General features: G+C 35.4%; 1 protein-coding gene across 3 annotated transcripts in view; it reads left to right on the top strand.

Annotated features, from left to right (window-relative positions):
- Positions 1-23,701, top strand: part of LOC106079084 (solute carrier family 12 member 5-like) — a 51,923-nt gene that overhangs the window by 19,441 nt on the left and 8,781 nt on the right. For all 3 annotated transcript variants that reach the window (XM_056036489.1, XM_056036488.1, XM_056036490.1), the window contains exons 14-23: positions 119-509; positions 2,393-2,497; positions 3,046-3,152; positions 5,152-5,231; positions 8,430-8,518; positions 9,953-10,059; positions 10,698-10,811; positions 18,654-18,743; positions 21,110-21,201; positions 23,317-23,412. In XM_056036489.1, coding sequence (XP_055892464.1) covers positions 119-509; positions 2,393-2,497; positions 3,046-3,152; positions 5,152-5,231; positions 8,430-8,518; positions 9,953-10,059; positions 10,698-10,811; positions 18,654-18,743; positions 21,110-21,201; positions 23,317-23,412 — 1,271 coding nt within the window. The remainder of the gene's footprint in view (positions 1-118; positions 510-2,392; positions 2,498-3,045; positions 3,153-5,151; positions 5,232-8,429; positions 8,519-9,952; positions 10,060-10,697; positions 10,812-18,653; positions 18,744-21,109; positions 21,202-23,316; positions 23,413-23,701) is intronic.

The raw sequence follows: 23,701 nt of genomic DNA on the forward strand, positions 1-23,701 counted from the left end.
TCTAGTTCTAATTGATGGGATAGGATAGCTATGTAACATCATTACAGTGATATTGTCCTCATTCCAGTATTTTAGTGTAAATAATAACTTGATTTGTAACCTATGACTACTTTTTCAGGAGGACCCAGACTACTGCAAGCTATTGCTGATGATAACATTATACCTCATCTGAGCTTTTTTGCTCAGAAATGGCGGGGTGAGCCAGTGCGCTGTCTGATAGTGACATTCTTTATAGCAGAGATGGGAATACTTATCGCCTTCCTGGACTATGTGGCTCCAATAGTTACCATGTTTTTCTTAATGTGCTATGGTTTTATCAACTTTGCTGTGACACTTCAGTCACTGTTGGATACTCCCCACTGGCGACCCAGCTTCAGGTATTATCACTGGAGCTTGACTTTGTTTGGCACATGCCTGTGTTTGGCCACAATGTTCATCTGTAGTTGGAAGTATGCCATAATAGCCTTGGTCATCGCTGCACTGATGTATCAATACATGGAATATAAAGGGTAAGTAAACTTACGTAGTGTTAATAGACTAATAGATATTTGTAAGGAACTCTGGGGTTATTCACAGTCCCCAAATGTAAAGGACTGGGGATGAGTTCTTTACTACAGACATATAGCTCGATAGTCTAGGGTTTGATTCTCACATGCAGACATTAACAGGTATAAATATTACAAAGTACTACTCAACGAAGGAGTATAAAATTAGTATTTATTTGCAGCCAACTGACATACTACAGGGCGCTTAGACTAGATTCATTGAACAAAAGGCTATCAATGCCACACATAATATTACCCACAAATAGTCAGTTCTCACACATAGCAATGAGTAGTAATATAAGTTATACATCTCCTTACGCTAGGCATAAAACTGGTAAACAAAACACAGCACCCTACTCAGACCAGGTCAGCTCTCCAACTGCTAGACTGACCGCTAGAAAACCTAATTGTCTCCCCCTTGAAAATCCCGTGATAAAAACAATTCACACACCAACCAACAAAACACACACACAATCTCACATCTTACACACCCCCCCGCTCTTGACAATATTCATAGTTTATAAGTTATTTGCTGGACTGATATTAGTTTGAGGATTTTTTGTTGCAACTGGAGTCAACCTTTTTTCTTGCGCAGTTCTCAAAGGCTTAGAAGAAAGAGACCAGTGTCTTGTCCAGCTTTGCTCATCCTCACTAACATCTATTGAATCTGGGTGTAAAGCTAATCTGAGATTGTTTTGTTTGTTTTACAAGTTTTGTAGGTGCCTTGTATGTGAAGATTATTACGTCCTAGACCACACCTCCACAGGGTGGCAGGGGATGGAAGCATGCAGGATCTTCCTATTACTTCGGTCTAAGGGCAAAACACATGACCAGGCAGCCATCCTGATTGTCGTAGATATCTGTATCTAGGGCGAAACATCTAAATAGGCCTAGCCTGACATAGCTGTGTATGTGTGTGTTTTGAAAGGGTAGGATTTTGTGGGAGTTTCCCGATCATTTTCACACTCACGCAATCTCACATCTTACACACCCCTGCTCTTGACATCTCCCCCATACTTCCCCTAGATTTTCCCTGAAAATCTTAAGTATATATTATGTACACTACAATTAAATAATGAGTGACATTGATTGTTGTCGGAGAACCTGTTAAAAGGTAAATCAAAGGTATAATTGATAGGCAGCCGAAGAAGAGCACGTTTTGTGTGTGTGAGAGGGGATACATGGAGGGTCTCTAGCTTGATTTTGTTTTTCAATTGCCTTTGTAGAAATATTTATATTTTATCAACTTGATTAAACAAATTTTAATTCTTCTCAAATTAGGAAGAATAGTAATTAATGGTTAGTAATTAAAAAAAAAGTTCCCCTTTCAGATCTTTTGGTCTATTGGGCTGATGATGTAAAGGTCATCTGTTTCTCTGGCCTACAGTTAACGAGGGTGTCATGTAGACTGCGCAACAAACAAGTGCCTTTACTTTCCCCCAACTAATGTCAGGTACCCATTAAAGCTGGGTGGCGTCTGAAGAGCCCAAAATTAAAAATCCCAGTCTTCACCAGGATTTAAACCCTGGACATCGGTTTGGAAGCCAAGCGCTTTACCACTCAGCCACTGCGCCTCCCAATGGTCAGTAGTTAATAGTAGTAAAAACAAGCAATGGCTATAGACCCCTAGTGCTCACCTAAAGAACAAAGGTTGGAAAATAAGTTTTTAAATGTTCCATGCTTTTCCCTTGTTTTAGATCTGGTAGACATGGGGCTCTACTTTAATGATGCCCCTTCTAACACGTCAGCGTTTCAGGAAGCCTTCAGTTTGTCAACAAGTCAAATGGCTTTCCTACTTTCTGTATGGGAAATGCACATGTTTGTTATCTCCCTTTCTTTTATTTCAGAGCTGAGAAGGAATGGGGGGATGGAATGACGGGCTTAAATATGTCTGGGGCACTGTATGCACTCATGCGACTGAAACAAGACTACAAACACATAAAGAACTGGAGGTAAGCTTTTATATAGGCTTTGAATTTGGTTATGCCCTCTGTTGTGAGCTCCTGATATGGCTTGGATATGGACACATAAAAGTATGTCTTTCAACAATTCAAAGAATTACCAGGGATTAATTAAGAACAGAAATATATATTTCATGAAAACAATCAGAATAAACTGTGACTGTAAAAAGCACCAACAAATGCTGGACTATGAGATATACAACAAGCTATTAAACTGCCTTCTACAGTATTTCTACTATTCATTAGTCTAAAAAACTTAGGCCTCTGACAACAATAACAATGTCTCAAGGGGCGTAACTCTACTTAAACTTGTAGACCAATGAAATCACAACACAACAAACCTAGAATTCATTATACCTTACAACTAAGGATTCTATCAAGTGCTATTGTAGTGTAAGACCTGCATCTCTTCTGACCTCTTTTAGATCACCGTACAATTTATCGTGTGGATAATGTATACGCATACTATTTCAACCATTGTGAATCATGGGTATCAGCTTTGCAATCATATAAAGATTCTCTAACTTGTTTCTCCTCAGGCCTCAAGTTTTAGTACTACTTAAGATGAGCGACATCAATTTTTTTCAGTCAGCATTCAATGATGATGACCTTTACCTTGTCACCTTGGCAGATATGTTGAAAGCAGGTGAGTGACAGATCTTTGCTTATATCGTTTAACTTTGCTATTGGCTAAACAAATCTAGGGGACATAACTCCTCTAGTTCTTACACATAAACAAGCTACAGTTTTTAGAAAAAAAAAAGTATCTTACAGAGGTCCTACAACATAGAAGAGACGTATATCATACAAGTATCCATTTCTTAATTTAGCCATGCATGTTAATTAGAGACTAAAACTCTATTTAGTTAAGCTTGAAAAAGTATTCTTAGCACTGGTGCTAGCTTATTGCATAGTTCTTTGAGCAATCAAATTGGGATACTACTAGGTTCGGATGCTTTATTTGGCTTAATGTTAGCTAATAGTTTTTTTAAATTCCTTTTTCTTATGTATCTATATTTCCTATGTTATCAATTTGTTTTAAATTAAGCAATAAGTCTCCTGAGCTGAGAATGCTGATGCAAATTATTTATTTAGTATGTTTGCTTTATTTCATTATCGTAATGTGTTATCTTAGCTTTTTATTGGGGGTTATTTGTGTAGTTTCCATTTTCCTAGATTTAATGTATGAGCATAGATTTTTATTGTTATTCTTACAATTACATTGATTTGGTATTCACTTTGCAGCTGTTTGCTGGGTATTCTGGTTAGGTGTTAAATTTCAAGATACTTTTTATGGATTCTTCTGTCTTAATTTCTTTACACTTTTGGAATACATTTTATTTTTGTTTGCAAACTTTCTTTAATTTGGTATTGAACTAGCATTTGTTAAAATATTTTTTTGATGCATATTTAGTTGGCATCGAATGTTTCGATGATGGTTTTTAGTGCCATTCCAGAGGTCATCAAGTGCTTGGTTAGTGTCTTTTTCTGCTAGAAATGTTTCTTTTAATGATGTCATTGAGTTAGGTTACCTTAATACCAAGTAAGAAATTTTCACACGTTTTGACACTTTTAAAGGAAAAAAAACGCCATACAGATGTTGATAGAAAAGTAGTTCAAGGCTATAGAAAAAAAAGTAAAAATAAATAAATTCAGGCCAAGGCCAAAGTTGATGTGACGTGATGGTTCTAGATGGTTCTACAACAGGGCATATAAGAGAAGAGAAGCTTATTTGGTCAGGAGGAGGGCAAGGAATCTTATGATAGAAAGTTAGATCTAGTAGTCACTAGTTTTAAAGTAAACAGTTGCTTAGTTTCACTGATCTTTTTTATTGTATCCTGTATCCAATTTATATTTTAACTTATATAATATACATTCATTGTTTCAAGTTCAAGTTTAAAAGAATTAAACTCAAGGAAAGTATATCAGCACTTTGTCACTTTATTGTTTCTTAACTCTTTCTCTCCTAATAGAAGATACCAACGTTGATTTGACCCCCATTAAACTGAATTGATTTTTGGATTTATAAACTTTAATTTGTGTTATGTAAAATGAGTACGCTGTCTACTACAAATTAATACCAAATGTAACATTTTCTGATAACAAACAAAATAGTTATTGAAGTTTAATCATAACAGGTTAGTGAAGTACAAATAAGAAAAACAAATACTATTGAAACGAGGAAATTAATTAGAGAGAGAAAGAGTTAAAGTTTTTGAACTATAATTATGGCACCCAGTCCACCCAGCTCTAATGAGTACCTGACATTAGTTGGAAAGAAGTAAAGGCAGTTGGAAATGAGCTGGCCCCAGGACACCGTCATTAACCATGGGCCACAGAAACTGATGACCTTTACATCATCTGCTATATAGATCCCAAGGTCTGAAAGGGGAACTATCATTTAAATTCTTGTGTTTACATCAGTTATGCTATTGTAGCGCCTTGAGTGTAACATCATTTTTTAACAGTGCTTTATAAATCAAATTATTATTATTGTTATTAAGTTATCATTGACAGAATACATTTTTGTAGGAAGTATTTTGTCTGGTATCTCTAATGGTGTGTAATTAGGACAATAGTTGTTATTGTATCAAATAAAATTGTAACATTCTCATGTTAATGTAAACACACATTTGTTTGTTTAGGTAAAGGCTTATCAATGTTTGGCACTGTCATTCAAGGACATATGGATGAAATGCAGGATGAAAAAGAAATGATTAGAAATGTAAGGGCTCCATTAGAGTTTCATTTTTTAAACAATTAGAACATAGAAACTATAGACATCATTAAGACGAGAAATCATTTGGTGCCGTCTTATTTCTATGTTCATAAACATTTCAAGTTCACCTTTCTCCTATCTGCCATAGCTCTGCCCTATCTCTGCTTTAATACTATCATAACCTTTGAAGTATACCCAGCTCTTCTCTAAAACAATCACAACATTCTAAGTATATCCACCTGCATTTTAATACTGTTGTCTTAAAACACATTCTAAATGTGCTCCCTTCATTTTACTTCTCAGTGCTGTCCTAAACATAATTGGCTTTGGTCCTAAACATAATTGGCTTTGGTCCTAAACATAATTGGCTTTGGTCTTAAACATAATTGGCTTTGGTCCTAAACATAATTGGCTTTGGTCTTAAACATAATTGGCTTTGGTCTTAAACATAATTGACTTTGGTCCTAAACATAATTGGCTTTGGTCCTAAACATAATTGACTTTGGTCCTAAACATAATTGACTTTGGTCCTAAACATAATTGGCTTTGGTCCTAAACATAATTGGCTTTGGTCCTAAACATAATTGGCTTTGGTCCTAAACATAATTGGCTTTGGTCCTAAACATAATTGGCTTTGGTCCTAAACATAATTGACTTTGATCCTAAACATAATTGGCTTTGGATTTTTTACATTCTCATTTATATTTCCCTTAATTATTTTTGCTTCTTCTGTAGTCTTGTGGAACATATTATTTTAAATTTATTTTATTACATATTAACACAAAAACAAATGGGTACGTGGTGGCTGAGTAGTTAAGCTCTTGGCTTCTGAACCTGGGCTCTTGGGTTTGAATCTCAGTAAAGATATTTTGAATTTCAGGATTTTTTAGGATGCCCCTGGGTCCACCCGACTCTCATGGGTACCTGACCTTAGTTGGGTTAAGTAAAGACGGTTGGTCGTTGTGCTGGCCACATGACATCGTGCTCATTCAGCGTTAGAAAGAAACAAATGAACTTAACACCATCTGCCCGATAGATCGCAAGGTCTGAAAGGGGAACTTTTACTTTTTTTTAACACAAAAATATCTATGCAGGTAATTTAGTGTAAAAACAAGCTGATGTGTCCAAAATGTATTCCAAACATTACTTACCTCTTCCCTTCCTTCACCAAATTTTAGTGATCAATATTATTGCTCATACATAGGTGGCTCCCACTCTAGTTGTCTCTGTGACCCCATAGAAATTGTCTTCTATCTAAAATAGTCTTATTGGATGAGGTTAAGGGCTAAAACTAACTGGACATCAAAACTAAATAACAATAGGAATATATACACAGTAGGTATATCAGCTGCTAATGTACGTTGATCGTTTGTCATTGACAGAACATACCTTGTGTAATGTATAACTAGGCATCAGATATTTATCACGGGAAAGTTGGGTAGGTGTCACAGTCTCAGTTGGCATTGCTTCATTTAATGTTCACGTCGTGTTAAGAGTTTAAAAGACACGTGGAATTCTTGATGTAGAAAACAGGAAGTAGAATGAATAAAGTTGACTTTTGAGTTCAGTCAAGTCAGTCAAGTGGTATCCTTTAGACCGGGCGGTCAAGTAATATTTTGGTCCGGGATGGACAGTAGCGACTTAGAAAAGTCGAGCAGTATTTACAGTTAAGAAGTATCTTTTGAGCAGTTGATGCCAGTATTCCTTTTGAGTCATGTATTAGTTATTCTGCATTATTCTGTACAGAGCTACCCGCTGAGACGCGGACGTGATTTGTAGTATACTCTGGAGAGTTTAACGTATTGGATACATTTGATACTGCTGTTATGCGGATAGGATTGTTTATTATTTCTTGACTCGTAGCACTAACAAGGAGTGCAGTGTTATTATTATTGTAGTAAAAATAAACTTTATATTTGTCTGCTGAAACGGACTTAAGTCAATTTGTGGTGTATATGTTTGTCACGTGTCAAGAGTACTCTAGGAAGCAAGAACCCAGCATTCCACGACATTCGCATTCTTCAACACTACACCATTTAACCTTTTACAGTAGGGTCAAGCAACAGTAACATATATCTATAGATTCTTTAATGTTGAGTTTTATGTAATATAAAACAGTTCATGAGGTGCTGATGATCACAATCTTAACTTTCAGTGCTAGTTTTTTTTTTTAATGTGTGTATGAGACTCTTGATGCTTGGTTTTTATTGGGTGCTTGTTACACTCAGTGCTTGGTTTTTCATAGTAAGTTTGAATTTGCATAGGGTTACCAGACATCTGGTTCTGGTGTTTACTGCAATGGAATGTTACCCATTGATAAAATCCAATTCTCTACATTTAAATGCACAAACTCACTTATAAATGAAGCATCGCTGTGTGTACAGTGCATATAGGAATGGGCTTACAGTGCGTAAAGGAATGGGCTTACAGTGCGTAAAGGAATGGGCTTAAAGTGCGTAAAGGAATGGGCTTACAGTGCGCAAAGGAATGGGCTTACAGTGCGTAAAGGAATGGGCTTACAGTGCGTGAAGGAATGGGCTTACAGTGCGTGAAGGAATGGGCTTACAGTGCGTAAAGGAATGGGCTTACAGTGCGTAAAGGAATGGGCTTACAGTGCGTAAAGGAATGGGCCATTGATGTAAACCACATTCATTTATTTGACTGCTAGTGCAACTTGAAATAATTCACTTCAGAAAAAAAAGGTGACAATCTCTTTCATGAGCAGTGGTGTTCATTTATTTTAAATTGTTCACATGAAACCGGAGAGCTCCTCAGGATCTGTGAATTTTTCAAAAAAGTTTTTTTTTGTTGATCAATGCACTGTGTTGGCTCAGTGGCTAAAAGAAGTTTAAAGAGATATGTAGAATCTCTCGGTCAGCAGCATTCTTCTCTCAAAGTCAAAAGAAAATGTCTCTTCATATGAGAAATATGATACCTATATTTCATCCATAACATTTTTAGTCTTGTTTTTAAACTTTTGTCTTTTTTTTTTTGTCCTCGTTTTTAATGCTTTGACCTTTTTGCCCTTATTTAGGTATCTGGTAACCCTGACACTTAATGTTTGTTTTATTGTGCCTTTGTTTCTTTAATTAGGCGTCTGCTAACCCTGACACTCAATGTTTGTTTTATTGTGTCTTTGTTTCTTTAATTAGGCGTCTGCTAACCCTAACACTCAATGTTTGTTTGATTGTTTCTTTGTTTCAGGCCTATGCCAGATGCTTAGAAAATGCTGGTGTGAAAGGATTCATAGAAGTTGTTATCCATCCAAACGTGGTGGATGGACTCAGTTGCATGTAAATATTCACATCTTGACAATGTCATTTCTGATCTGTTCTGTTCTTTGCCCTATCTATCCCTTTAGTTCTGGGTCTTGCTAGGAAGATGTCTCAAGAGACACGACACAACTCAGGAAAATAAGAAATAGTTGTGTCTCACATTTCTCAAGCTAAATGTAAATGAAAAGCCAGAACCAACTAAAAGTTGATAAAGTTGGGTTGTACTTTATTCGTTGCTAAATCTCTCATACTAAAATAGTACAGCGCATTTCTTACTCCATATGCTAGGACAAATTTGTACAAGTGCTCTTTCTTCCCTAGTGCTATTAGAGATTGGAATGGGTTGCCTGAATCAGCCAGGAAAGCCAACAACTTAGCAGAGTTAAAGTCATTGATTAACATGCATGACTAGTTTGACACATGAAGTGCGTAGGACATATTTATCTTCTTTTTTGAATTAATGTCTGTAATCTATAAGATATGAAAATTGAAGACTGTAAAAATTTTCATCCAGTCACTGACTACAATTACTGAACTGTGCTAAGCTTAACAATTTGACTCTCTGCTTATTAAGATTTGACAAAAGCTTATAAAGATTCCAAGAAACACAGAACTATTACAAATTGGTTCAAGATGATGGCCTGCTCATCATGTAGGCTATCTGCTTGCTGTTTATGCACAAATGTCCCTTCACTCATTATGCTTGATTGTCTGCAGTATACTAACTTGGGCCACATGCTGTCACATACAGCAGCCACTACTTGCAACATCAATTCACTTACAACAGAGGCTGTGAAAAATAATGTACTATAAATAGATTTATTCTTACTTTAGAATAAAGAAAAAAAGGTGGTCAACATATGAGCGCATAAACATTTTAAAGAATTTTTAGCAAACACTTTAGTTTGAGTTGAGACATCGATGCATTCTAAATTGAGTGTAGAATCCCTTAAGAATCCCATAAGTAAGTGAGACTAACATTCCAACTACTTTCACCACAGCTGTAGCAACATATAGATTAAGTGAGACTAACATTCCAGCTACTTTTACCACAGCTGTAGCAACATATAGATTAAGTGAGACTAACATTCCAACTACTTTCACCATAGCTGTAGCAACATATAGATTATTTTATCATTATAGCTTTTATATAGCGCTACTTTCATGCTTGTAGCATGCTCAGAGCGCTGTTGTCCAATCTCATTTGTGGACCAATGGGGGGGAGGGGGTATCTAGGAGTTGGTTTTCCGTGCTGCCTTTAGGCGCTCAGTAAACACAACTCTGCCCGAGTCGGGTGTCGAACCTCGAGCCCCCTTCTAGGTAGCCAAGCCAATTTCAAGTGTACTTGGCCTCTCGACCACGCTTCCCATGGCTGTAGATACATTTAACTTGAATTTTCTGTTCACACTTTACATTTTTGACATGGATACAAAGTCTTGTCCCTTATTTCAGGATACAGTCTGCTGGCCTAGGTGCACTCAGGCCAAACACGGTTTTAATTGGCTGGCCCGTTGAGTGGACGGAAAACAGAAACATGGCTTCCTACAATGTATTTTTAGGTATTTACAAAAACAACCTATTCCTACTGTATAAAGTATAAACATCAATTATAAATTTTTTTTGTTTGTTTCCTATTTATTGTTACTTAATCTGCTCCAACAATGTTTGAAACCTGATTGGTTGTTAGTTTAAAGTAAGTAAAAAGAGAGTAAAGTTTCTTTTCCAGACCTTTTTATCTATAGGGCAGAAGATGTAAATCTCATCTGTTTCTATGGCCGACAGTTAACAAGGGGTGTCATGTGGCCATGTGGGTGACTGTGCTTAATAAACATCTACAGCAATATGAAAAGCCCTTGCTGAAGAAAAGCACAGAAGAAGATAAGACAACTGAAATTGACCCCCATGTGGACAACGGTTTTGTCTGCATCTGGTGTGGCAATATATGCAGGTCAAAACTGGGTTTGCGCTGGGAAGGCATTGCCTTATAAAGTTTTTTGTGTGTGCATATAATCAAAATACTCTATCAGTGTGTTAATGCTATAGCTAAATGATTGTGTTTATTGCTATATCTAAATGAGTGTGTTTATTGCTATAGCTAAATGATTGTGTTTATTGCTATAGCTAAATGATTGTGCTTATTGCTATATCTAAATGAGTGTGTTTATTGCTATAGCTAAATGATTGTGTTTCTTTCCAGATACTATGAGGACGGTGAGTCTGTGTAAGGATGCTTTGATTATACTAAAAGCTAAATCCTTTCCTTGTAAAGGTATGAAGTGTAAAGGAACTATTGACATTTGGTGGATAGTAAATATCCTTTGATGAATGCTAGGACTTTGGATTTTACCAATTAAGTCTCTTCAAACTCATTCATATAGGTTCTTTTTTTAAACTGTGTCCTATGTTCTTCTTTGTACTGCTATTGTGTCTTGTGTTCTTTGTTCTGCTATTGTGTCATGTGTTCTGCTATTGTGTTCTGTGTTCTTTGTTAGCCTATTGTGTCCTGTGTTCTGCTATTGTGTCATGTGATCTTTTTTATGCTATTGTGTCATGTGTTCTGCTATTGTGTCCTGTGTTCTGCTGTTGTGTCATGTGTTCTTTTTTATGATATTGTGTCATGTGTTCTGCTATTGTGTCATGTGTTCTTTTTTATGCTATTGTGTCTTGTGTTCTTTGTTCTGCTATTGTGTCCTGTTTTCTGCTCTTGTGTCTTGCGTTCTTTTTTATGCTATTGTGTCATGTGTTCTGCTGTTGTGTCATGTGTTCTTTTTTATGCTATTGTGTCATGTGTTCTGCTATTGTGTCCTGCGTTCTGCTATTGTGTCCTGTGTTCTGCTATTGTGTCCTGTGTTGTTTGTTCTGCTATTGTCCTGTGTTGTTTGTTCTGCTATTGTGTCCTGTGTTGTTTGTTCTGCTATTGTGTCCTGTGTTCTTTGTTCTGCTATTGTGTCCTGTGTTGTTTGTTTTGCTATTGTGTTCTGTGTTGTTTGTTCTGCTATTGTGTCATGGGTTATTATTATAGCTTTTATATAGCACTACTTTCATGCTTATAGCATGCTCAGAGCGCTTTGGTCCAATCTCATATGTGGACCAGTGGGGGGGAGGGGGTATCTAGGAGTTGGTTTTCCGTGCTGCCTTTAGGCGCTCAGTAAACACAACTCTGCTCGAGTCGGGTGTCAAACCTCGAGCCCACTTCGAGGTAGCCAAGATAAGCCAAGTTCAAGCACACTTAGCCTCTCGACCACGCTGCTGTTGTGTCATGTGTTCTGCTGTTGTCATGTGTTCTTTTTTATGCTGTTGTATCATTTGTATTTTTTTCTCAATGTTGCATTTCTATAATGTTTTGTGTGTGTATGTGCTGTTTTGCACATTGTGTTTTGTACTGCTACATTGTCTAGTGTTCTGATGTTCTATCTATTCATCTTTTCAATGATGTTTCATTTTGTAGTATATGAAATTTGTTCTGTCCAGTGTGCTCTCTCTTGTGTTGTTTTCTACAGTATGTTCTCTCTTATGTTGTTTTCTACAGTATGTTCTTCTCTCTTGTGTTGTTTTCTACAGTATGCTCTCTCTTATGTTGTTTTCTACAGTATGTTCTCTCTTATGTTGTTTTCTACAGTATGTTCTCTCTTATGTTGTTTTCTACAGTATGTTCTCTCTTATGTTGTTTTCTACAGTATGTTCTCTCTTATGTTGTTTTCTACAGTATGTTCTCTCTTATGTTGTTTTCTACAGTATGTTCTTCTCTCTTATGTTGTTTTCTACAGTATGTTCTCTCTTATGTTGTTTTCTACAGTATGTTCTTCTCTCTTGTGTTGTTTTCTACAGTATGCTCTCTCTTATGTTGTTTTCTACAGTATGTTCTCTCTTATGTTGTTTTCTACAGTATGTTCTCTCTTATGTTGTTTTCTACAGTATTCTCTCTCTTGTGTTGTTTTCTACAGTATGTTCTTCTCTCTTATGTTGTTTTCTACAGTATGTTCTCTCTTATGTTGTTTTCTACAGTATGTTCTTCTCTCTTATGTTGTTTTCTACAGTATGTTCTCTCTTATGTTGTTTTCTACAGTATGTTCTTCTCTCTTATGTTGTTTTCTACAGTATGTTCTCTCTTGTGTTGTTTTCTACAGTATGCTCTCTCTTATGTTGTTTTCTACAGTATGTTCTCTCTTATGTTGTTTTCTACAGTATGCTCTCTCTTATGTTGTTTTCTACAGTATGTTCTCTCTTATGTTGTTTTCTACAGTATGTTCTCTCTTGTGTTGTTTTCTACAGTATGTTCTTCTCTCTTGTGTTGTTTTCTACAGTATGTTCTTCTCTCTTATGTTGTTTTCTACAGTATGTTCTTCTCTCTTGTGTTGTTTTCTACAGTATGTTCTCTCTTATACTGTTTTCTACAGTATGTTCTTCTCTCTTGTGTTGTTTTCTAAAGTTTGCTCTCTCTTGTGTTGTTTTCTACAGTATGCTCTCTCTTGTGTTGTTTTCTACAGTATGCTCTCTCTTGTGTTGTTTTCTACAGTATGTTCTTCTCTCTTGTGTTGTTTTCTACAGTATGTTCTTCTCTCTTATGTTGTTTTCTACAGTATGTTCTCTCTTGTGTTGTTTTCTACAGTATGCTCTCTCTTGTGTTGTTTTCTACAGTATGTTCTTCTCTCTTGTGTTGTTTTCTACAGTATGTTCTCTCTTATGTTGTTTTCTACAGTATGTTCTCTCTTATGTTGTTTTCTACAGTATGCTCTCTCTTATGTTGTTTTCTACAGTATGTTCTTCTCTCTTATGTTGTTTTCTACAGTATGTTCTCTCTTATGTTGTTTTCTACAGTATGTTCTCTCTTATGTTGTTTTCTATAGTATGTTCTCTCTTGTGTTGTTTTCTACAGTATGCTCTCTCTTGTGTTGTTTTCTACAGTATGTTCTTCTCTCTTATGTTGTTTTCTACAGTATGTTCTCTCTTATGTTGTTTTCTACAGTATGTTCTCTCTTGTGTTGTTTTCTACAGTATGTTCTTCTCTCTTGTGTTGTTTTCTACAGTATGTTCTTCTCTCTTATGTTGTTTTCTACAGTATGTTCTTCTCTCTTGTGTTGTTTTCTACAGTATGTTCTCTCTTATACTGTTTTCTACAGTATGTTCTTCTCTCTTGTGTTGTTTTCTACAGTATGCTCTCTCTTGTGTTGTTTTCTACAGTATGCTCTCTCTTGTGTTGTTTTCTACAGTATGCTCTCTCTTGTGTTGTTTTCTACAGTATGCTCTCTCTTGTGTTGTTTTCTACAGTATGCTCTCTCTTGTGTTGTTTTCTACAGTATGTTCTTCTCTCTTGTGTTGTTTTCTACAGTATGTTCTTCTCTCTTATGTTGTTTTCTACAGTATGTTCTCTCTTATGTTGTTTTCTACAGTATGTTCTCTCTTGTGTTGTTTTCTACAGTATGCTCTCTCTTGTGTTGTTTTCTACAGTATGTTCTTCTCTCTTGTGTTGTTTTCTACAGTATGTTCTCTCTTATGTTGTTTTCTACAGTATGTTCTCTCTTATGTTGTTTTCTACAGTATGTTCTTCTCTCTTATGTTGTTTTCTACAGTATGCTCTCTCTTGTGTTGTTTTCTACAGTATGTTCTCTCTTATGTTGTTTTCTACAGTATGTTCTCTCTTATGTTGTTTTCTACAGTATGTTCTCTCTTATGTTGTTTTCTACAGTATGTTCTCTCTTATGTTGTTTTCTACAGTATGTTCTCTCTTGTGTTGTTTTCTACAGTATGCTCTCTCTTGTGTTGTTTTCTACAGTATGTTCTTCTCTCTTGTGTTGTTTTCTACAGTATGTTCTCTCTTATGTTGTTTTCTACAGTATGTTCTCTCTTATGTTGTTTTCTACAGTATGCTCTCTCTTATGTTGTTTTCTACAGTATGTTCTTCTCTCTTGTGTTGTTTTCTACAGTATGTTCTCTCTTATGTTGTTTTCTACAGTATGTTCTCTCTTATGTTGTTTTCTACAGTATGTTCTCTCTTATGTTGTTTTCTACAGTATGTTCTCTCTTATGTTGTTTTCTACAGTATGTTCTCTCTTATGTTGTTTTCTACAGTATGTTCTCTCTTATGTTGTTTTCTACAGTATGTTCTCTCTTATGTTGTTTTCTACAGTATGTTCTCTCTTATGTTGTTTTCTACAGTATGTTCTTCTCTCTTATGTTGTTTTCTACAGTATGTTCTCTCTTATGTTGTTTTCTACAGTATGTTCTCTCTTATGTTGTTTTCTACAGTATGTTCTTCTCTCTTATGTTGTTTTCTACAGTATGTTCTCTCTTATGTTGTTTTCTACAGTATGTTCTCTCTTATGTTGTTTTCTACAGTATGTTCTCTCTTATGTTGTTTTCTACAGTATGTTCTTCTCTCTTATGTTGTTTTCTACAGTATGTTCTCTCTTGTGTTGTTTTCTACAGTATGTTCTCTCTTATGTTGTTTTCTACAGTATGTTCTTCTCTCTTATGTTGTTTTCTACAGTATGCTCTCTCTTGTGTTGTTTTCTACAGTATGCTCTCTCTTGTGTTGTTTTCTACAGTATGTTCTCTCTTATGTTGTTTTCTACAGTATGTTCTTCTCTCTTATGTTGTTTTCTACAGTATGTTCTCTCTTATGTTGTTTTCTACAGTATGTTCTCTCTTATGTTGTTTTCTACAGTATGTTCTTCTCTCTTATGTTGTTTTCTACAGTATGCTCTCTCTTGTGTTGTTTTCTACAGTATGTTCTCTCTTATGTTGTTTTCTACAGTATGTTCTCTCTTATGTTGTTTTCTACAGTATGTTCTCTCTTATGTTGTTTTCTACAGTATGTTCTTTTCTCTTGTGTTGTTTTCTACAGTATGTTCTCTCTTATGTTGTTTTCTACAGTATGTTCTCTCTTATGTTGTTTTCTACAGTATGTTCTCTCTTATGTTGTTTTCTACAGTATGTTCTCTCTTATGTTGTTTTCTACAGTATGTTCTTCTCTCTTATGTTGTTTTCTACAGTATGCTCTCTCTTGTGTTGTTTTCTACAGTATGCTCTCTCTTGTGTTGTTTTCTACAGTATGTTCTCTCTTATGTTGTTTTCTACAGTATGTTCTTCTCTCTTGTGTTGTTTTCTACAGTATGCTCTCTCTTATGTTGTTTTCTACAGTATGTTCTCTCTTATGTTGTTTTCTACAGTATGTTCTCTCTTATGTTGTTTTCTACAGTATGTTCTCTCTTATGTTGTTTTCTACAGTATGTTCTCTCTTATGTTGTTTTCTAAAGTATGTTCTTCTCTCTTATGTTGTTTTCTACAGTATGTTCTCTCTTATGTTGTTTTCTACAGTATGTTCTTCTCTCTTGTGTTGTTTTCTACAGTATGTTCTTCTCTCTTGTGTTGTTTTCTACAGTATGCTCTCTCTTATGTTGTTTTCTACAGTATGTTCTCTCTTATGTTGTTTTCTACAGTATGTTCTCTCTTATGTTGTTTTCTACAGTATGTTCTTCTCTCTTGTGTTGTTTTCTACAGTATGCTCTCTCTTATGTTGTTTTCTACAGTATGTTCTCTCTTATGTTGTTTTCTACAGTATGCTCTCTCTTATGTTGTTTTCTACAGTATGTTCTCTCTTATGTTGTTTTCTACAGTATGTTCTCTCTTGTGTTGTTTTCTACAGTATGTTCTTCTCTCTTGTGTTGTTTTCTACAGTATGTTCTTCTCTCTTATGTTGTTTTCTACAGTATGTTCTTCTCTCTTGTGTTGTTTTCTACAGTATGTTCTCTCTTATACTGTTTTCTACAGTATGTTCTTCTCTCTTGTGTTGTTTTCTACAGTATGCTCTCTCTTGTGTTGTTTTCTACAGTATGCTCTCTCTTGTGTTGTTTTCTACAGTATGCTCTCTCTTGTGTTGTTTTCTACAGTATGTTCTTCTCTCTTGTGTTGTTTTCTACAGTATGTTCTTCTCTCTTATGTTGTTTTCTACAGTATGTTCTTCTCTCTTATGTTGTTTTCTACAGTATGTTCTCTCTTATGTTGTTTTCTACAGTATGTTCTCTCTTGTGTTGTTTTCTACATTATGCTCTCTCTTGTGTTGTTTTCTACAGTATGTTCTTCTCTCTTATGTTGTTTTCTACAGTATGTTCTCTCTTATGTTGTTTTCTACAGTATGCTCTCTCTTATGTTGTTTTCTACAGTATGTTCTTCTCTCTTATGTTGTTTTCTACAGTATGTTCTCTCTTATGTTGTTTTCTACAGTATGCTCTCTCTTGTGTTGTTTTCTACAGTATGTTCTTCTCTCTTATGTTGTTTTCTACAGTATGTTCTCTCTTATGTTGTTTTCTACAGTATGTTCTTCTCTCTTATGTTGTTTTCTACAGTATGTTCTCTCTTATGTTGTTTTCTACAGTATGTTCTCTCTTATGTTGTTTTCTACAGTATGTTCTCTCTTATGTTGTTTTCTACAGTATGTTCTTCTCTCTTATGTTGTTTTCTACAGTATGTTCTCTCTTGTGTTGTTTTCTACAGTATGTTCTCTCTTATGTTGTTTTCTACAGTATGTTCTTCTCTCTTATGTTGTTTTCTACAGTATGTTCTCTCTTATGTTGTTTTCTACAGTATGTTCTCTCTTATGTTGTTTTCTACAGTATGTTCTTCTCTCTTATGTTGTTTTCTACAGTATGCTCTCTCTTGTGTTGTTTTCTACAGTATGTTCTCTCTTATGTTGTTTTCTACAGTATGTTCTCTCTTATGTTGTTTTCTACAGTATGTTCTTCTCTCTTGTGTTGTTTTCTACAGTATGTTCTCTCTTATGTTGTTTTCTACAGTATGTTCTCTCTTATGTTGTTTTCTACAGTATGTTCTTCTCTCTTATGTTGTTTTCCACAGTATGCTCTCTCTTGTGTTGTTTTCTACAGTATGTTCTTCTCTCTTATGTTGTTTTCCACAGTATGCTCTCTCTTGTGTTGTTTTCTACAGTATGCTCTCTCTTGTGTTGTTTTCTACAGTATGTTCTCTCTTATGTTGTTTTCTACAGTATGTTCTTCTCTCTTGTGTTGTTTTCTACAGTATGCTCTCTCTTATGTTGTTTTCTACAGTATGTTCTCTCTTATGTTGTTTTCTACAGTATGTTCTCTCTTATGTTGTTTTCTACAGTATGTTCTCTCTTATGTTGTTTTCTACAGTATGTTCTCTCTTATGTTGTTTTCTACAGTATGTTCTCTCTTATGTTGTTTTCTACAGTATGTTCTTCTCTCTTATGTTGTTTTCCACAGTATGCTCTCTCTTGTGTTGTTTTCTACAGTATGCTCTCTCTTGTGTTGTTTTCTACAGTATGTTCTCTCTTATGTTGTTTTCTACAGTATGTTCTTCTCTCTTGTGTTGTTTTCTACAGTATGCTCTCTCTTATGTTGTTTTCTACAGTATGTTCTCTCTTATGTTGTTTTCTACAGTATGTTCTCTCTTATGTTGTTTTCTACAGTATGTTCTCTCTTATGTTGTTTTCTACAGTATGTTCTTCTCTCTTGTGTTGTTTTCTACAGTATGTTCTCTCTTATGTTGTTTTCTACAGTATGTTCTCTCTTATGTTGTTTTCTACAGTATGTTCTCTCTTATGTTGTTTTCTACAGTATGTTCTCTCTTATGTTGTTTTCTACAGTATGTTCTTCTCTCTTATGTTGTTTTCTACAGTATGTTCTCTCTTATGTTGTTTTCTACAGTATGTTCTTCTCTCTTGTGTTGTTTTCTACAGTATGCTCTCTCTTATGTTGTTTTCTACAGTATGTTCTCTCTTATGTTGTTTTCTACAGTATGTTCTCTCTTATGTTGTTTTCTACAGTATGTTCTTTTCTCTTGTGTTGTTTTCTACAGTATGCTCTCTCTTATGTTGTTTTCTACAGTATGCTCTCTCTTATGTTGTTTTCTACAGTATGTTCTCTCTTATGTTGTTTTCTACAGTATGTTCTCTCTTATGTTGTTTTCTACAGTATGTTCTCTCTTATGTTGTTTTCTACAGTATGTTCTTCTCTCTTGTGTTGTTTTCTACAGTATGTTCTCTCTTATGTTGTTTTCTACAGTATGTTCTCTCTTATGTTGTTTTCTACAGTATGTTCTTCTCTCTTATGTTGTTTTCTACAGTATGCTCTCTCTTATGTTGTTTTGTTCATTAATTTTCCTTAACTTTGGCTACATGATGGGGGAATGTTGCTACTGATTGGTCACTTGCTAAAACGTCACAAAATTTGGAGTAGGTGTCAACTCAGGTTATTCACAGTAGCAGGTAAACATCTAATATATATTTACCACAACCTAGTAACATTGATTCACAAGCTAGTGTTTATTCATGCCCTTAATGTAAAGTCTCTTCAGTTTTGGAGTTTCACTATCTGAAGTTTGGACATAGAAACATAAGGCACAACTGGCAAATAGAACCAAAAAGAAATCCTATATTTAAATCTTAGACATCAATGATATTTAAATTCTAAACCTTTTGGTTGAGCAGCCAGACAAACACTTCATAATTTGGTTTAGCAGACAAAAACTTCATCATTTGGTTTAGCAGACAAACACTTCATCATTTGGTTTAACAGGCAAACATTTCTTCATTTGGTTTAGCAGACAATCACTTTATTATTGAGTTTAGCAGAAAAACACTTCTTCATTTGTTTTAACAGCTAAACACTTTATCATTTGGTTTAACAGCTAAACAATTTATCATTTGGTTTAGCAGACAAACACTTCATCGTGTGGTTTCTTTTCATACCTTATAAATGCTGCTGTTAAAAAAGTATCCTGAAATTGATTTATAATTTTGAAGTAGTGAAACCTTTCCATTTTAGCTTGTGCTTGCAGCTTTACCAATGGGTTAGATAAGAACATTATAATAAATGTAAAAGTAATGAGCTACTGATAGCACAAAGTCCAGTAGAGACAGCCTACAGCTCCATCTCAGTGTAAACCTTAAAGTTTGAGAGATAAAAAGCTTCAGCTTGGCAATTTAGGAATCTTTCACAACTGTCCGTTTTTGTTTTAGTTTATCTCTGAGAACATTTTGGTTAAAGGTATCCTACATTTATTTTGGAATAGATTCAAATAATAATCCAACCCCCCACTGACAGAAGATGTAGATGATTGATCTAGTCATAATATTTTTTCTTGACAAATGATTTTTAGGGAAAGAACATTTTGGTTAAAGGTATCCTACATTTATTTTGGAATAGATTCAATTAATAATCCAACCCCCACTTACAGAAAATGTAGATGATTGATCTAGTCATAATATTTTTTCTTGACAAATGATTTTTAGGGAAAGAACATTTTGGTTAAAGGTATCCTACATTTATTTTGGAATAGATTCAAATAATAATCCAACCCCCCACTGACAGAAGATGTAGATGATTGATCTAGTCATAATATTTTTTCTTGACAAATGATTTTTAGGGAAAGAACATTTTGGTTAAAGGTATCCTACATTTAATTTGGAATAGATTCAAATAATAATCCAACCCCCCACTGACAGAAGATGTAGATGATTGATCAAGTCATAATATTTTTTCTTGACAAATGATTTTTAGGGAAAGAACATTTTGGTTAAAGGTATCCTACATTTATTTTGGAATAGATTCAAATAATAATCCAACCCCCCACTGACAGAAGATGTAGATGATTGATCTAGTCATAATATTTTTTCTTGACAAATGATTTTTAGGGAAAGAACATTTTGGTTAAAGTAATCCTACATTTATTTTGGAATAGATTCAAATAATAATCCAACCCCCCACTGACAGAAGATGTAGATGATTGATCTAGTCATAATATTTTTTCTTGACAAATGATTTTTAGGGAAAGAACATTTTGGTTAAAGGTATCCTACATTTATTTTGGAATATATTCAAATAATAATCCAAACCCCACTGACAGAAGATGTAGATGATTGATCTAGTCATAATATTTTTTCTTGACAAATGATTTTTAGGGAAAGAACATTTTGGTTAAAGGTATCCTACATTTATTTTGGAATAGATTCAAATAATAATCCAACCCCCCACTGACAGAAGATGTAGATGATTGATCTAGTCATAATATTTTTTCTTGACAAATGATTTTTAGGGAAAGAACATTTTGGTTAAAGGTATCCTACATTTATTTTGGAATAGATTCAAATAATAATCCAACCCCCCACTGACAGAAGATGTAGATGATTGATCTAGTCATAATATTTTTTCTTGACAAATGATTTTTAGGGAAAGAACATTTTGGTTAAAGGTATCCTACATTTATTTTGGAATAGATTCAAATAATAATCCAACCCCCCACTGACAGAAGATGTAGATGATTGATCTAGTCATAATATTTTTTCTTGACAAATGATTTTTAGGGAAAGAACATTTTGGTTAAAGTAATCCTACATTTATTTTGGAATAGATTCAAATAATAATCCAACCCCCCACTGACAGAAGATGTAGATGATTGATCTAGTCATAATATTTTTTCTTGACAAATTATTTTTAGGGAAAGAACATTTTGGTTAAAGGTATCCTACATTTATTTTGGAATAGATTCAAATAATAATCCAACCCCCCCACTGACAGAAGATGTAGATGATTGATCTAGTCATAATATTTTTTCTTGACAAATGATTTTTAGGGAAAGACGACAATGTAGTGCAAATAAAAAAAGATCTTATCACTTATTTATACCAGCTACGAATAGATGCTATTGTAGAAGTTGTCCGTATGGTAATGTTTCATGCATTTAATGTTTGTTCACTTTTATGTGCATTAGAGTTTGCATTGACTTTTCATTAGCTTATCTTTTTGTGTATTAGAGATTGCATTGATTTTTCGTTAGTATATCTTTTTGTGTATTAGAGTTTGCATTGACTATATACATTTTTTTGTTTCTTTATTGACTGAGCATTACTATATCTGTATTAACTGTGCTATAATATTTGGAATCGTAACCAGTGTTACGATCTCTCCTAATCAGGCCTTCTGTAAACACTGCTAAACACACAACAATACATCAACACATCAAGAACATGACAACAAGAGCTCCAAATAATCTGGTACTTTAATAATGGTCAAGTAGATAACAGCCAATACTAGACAATTGGCAACAAACACATCAACAACTACTAATGCTACACAATACATCACCGAACTAAACTCTACTGTCTCTATCTCATTCTAGACTCGTACATTCACTTGAGGACTCAACCAGGACCGACTTCATAGCCAGATTAACAGTCCCGGTCTCCTCTGTGTCCTATCTTGAACTGCCCTTTCCTACACACTGTGTCTCTGGTCTGCGCAGGCTTATGATCAGACCACCATAGCACGGGTGCTATTCATGTGCAAAGTTCATGCCAGTACTGTCCTTGCCTTTCAATATAGCACGCTAAACTGTTTTACTAGCCTGTGTCGCATATGTCAGCTGATCACGCACAGTTAACCCTTTAGCGTCGCGAATAGGGTTATAATACTGCCCTCTTCTCAGATTTGTCCGTCCTGCCTTCTTCTGCCATTTACTACTGAAGACAGCCACTTAAAACATTAGGAGGGATATGTCAGGGCAGTGGTCACCAAGATCGTTGGTCTAACAGGTTTCTTCATAGGGCTTTGAAGAGAAACACTTGGGGGTTGGGTTTCAGGTTCACTGGAGGGGAAATTGTGACGAACGTCATCATCTTTAGCCTCCAATCGACTTCCTGGACCACCTTCATGGCTTCTCTCTCCTACTCAGGCCTTCTGTAAACACTGCTAAACACAACACAGCACATCTAACACATCAAGAACGTGACAACAAGAGCTCCACATTAATCTGGTAGTTTAATAATGGTCAAATAAAACAGCCAATATGACACAATTGGCAACACAATCAACTACTACAACGTTAGACTGTATATCACTGTGCTAAACTCATAAACTCTACTGCCTCTTCCTGGACTCGTACGTTTCACTGGAGGACTGCACCAGGACCGACTTTGTGGCTGACTAACAGTCCTGGTCTCAACACTCTCCGGTCTTGAACTGCCGGTTTCTTACACACTGTGTCTCTGGTCTGCGCAGGCTTATGATCAGATCAGATGACCATAACACGGGCGCTATTCACGTGCAAAGTTCATGCCAGTACTGTCCCTTGCCTTTCAATATATCACGCTAAACTGTATTACTGGCCTGTGTCACTTATGTCAGCTGATCACACACAGTTAACCCTTTTGCGTCGCGAATAGGGTTATAACAATATACTTATTAATAATAATAATTAATTATAGTTATTATATGGCGCTACTTTTACGCTTATAGCATGCTCAGAGCACTATAGTCCAATCTCATTAGTGGACCAGTGGGATTACAAGGTATCTGAGAGAAGGTTTTCCGTGCTGCCTTTAGGCGCTTAGTAAACACAGCTCTGCTTGAGTTGGGTGTCGAACCTCGATCCCCCTTCATAGGTAGCCAAGCCCAGTTCAAGCGTACTTAGTCTCTCTACCACGCATGTACATGTACACGTAGTATGCTGGGAAGAAAACCAAGAGCCATGAGGCTCATGGCCGAGGGCTCAGTAATGTTGAGACAGATCCATAACAGTGTCAAAGTTTGCGCTTGGAAATAAAAAAAAAAGCTCTGACAGACTTGATGGAGAAAATATGTTGAAGCTGGCAAGGTTGTAGCACAGCTTCCACAAATGCATTGAACTATATGTTTGCAATGGCTGGGCAGTGAAATATCTGTGTGCATAGACATGTTTGTTTTAACAGTACTTAAGAATAGATATGTTGATATTTTTTCACATAGCATTGCCCATTGAAGTGAATGATGTATAAACTCTGTATCTTTCCCCTTGTGTCTCAGGATGAAAATGACATGTCAGCTTATGTCTATGAACGAGCAATGAAACTAGAAGAGAAAACAAAGTTGTTGATTGTTTTAGCCAAGAGAAACAGATTGGTAAGTTCAACTCCATGCCGCTCTGAGTGTCAGACGGGGATTAAGAAGCCATCTGTCACAACAACAGATGTAATTAAATGGTCGTCAAATTGATGGTACACCTCAGAGGGTTCTGTGAAAAGCCCACTGCAGTCCCCAATCATCCTGTGGGCTAGCATGTAAATATCTTCAAAACTTGTAACGAACATCTGAAACATGTAAATAAAAAAAAGGGTAGACTTGCTTAACAAACACTCAGAGGGGTCTGAGTGTTATTGGACTGAAACCTAACTGGCAAGCCTATATGGAG

This window comes from Biomphalaria glabrata, chromosome 7 (genome assembly GCF_947242115.1).
Source record: "Biomphalaria glabrata chromosome 7, xgBioGlab47.1, whole genome shotgun sequence".
Lineage (NCBI taxonomy): Eukaryota > Metazoa > Mollusca > Gastropoda > Planorbidae > Biomphalaria > Biomphalaria glabrata.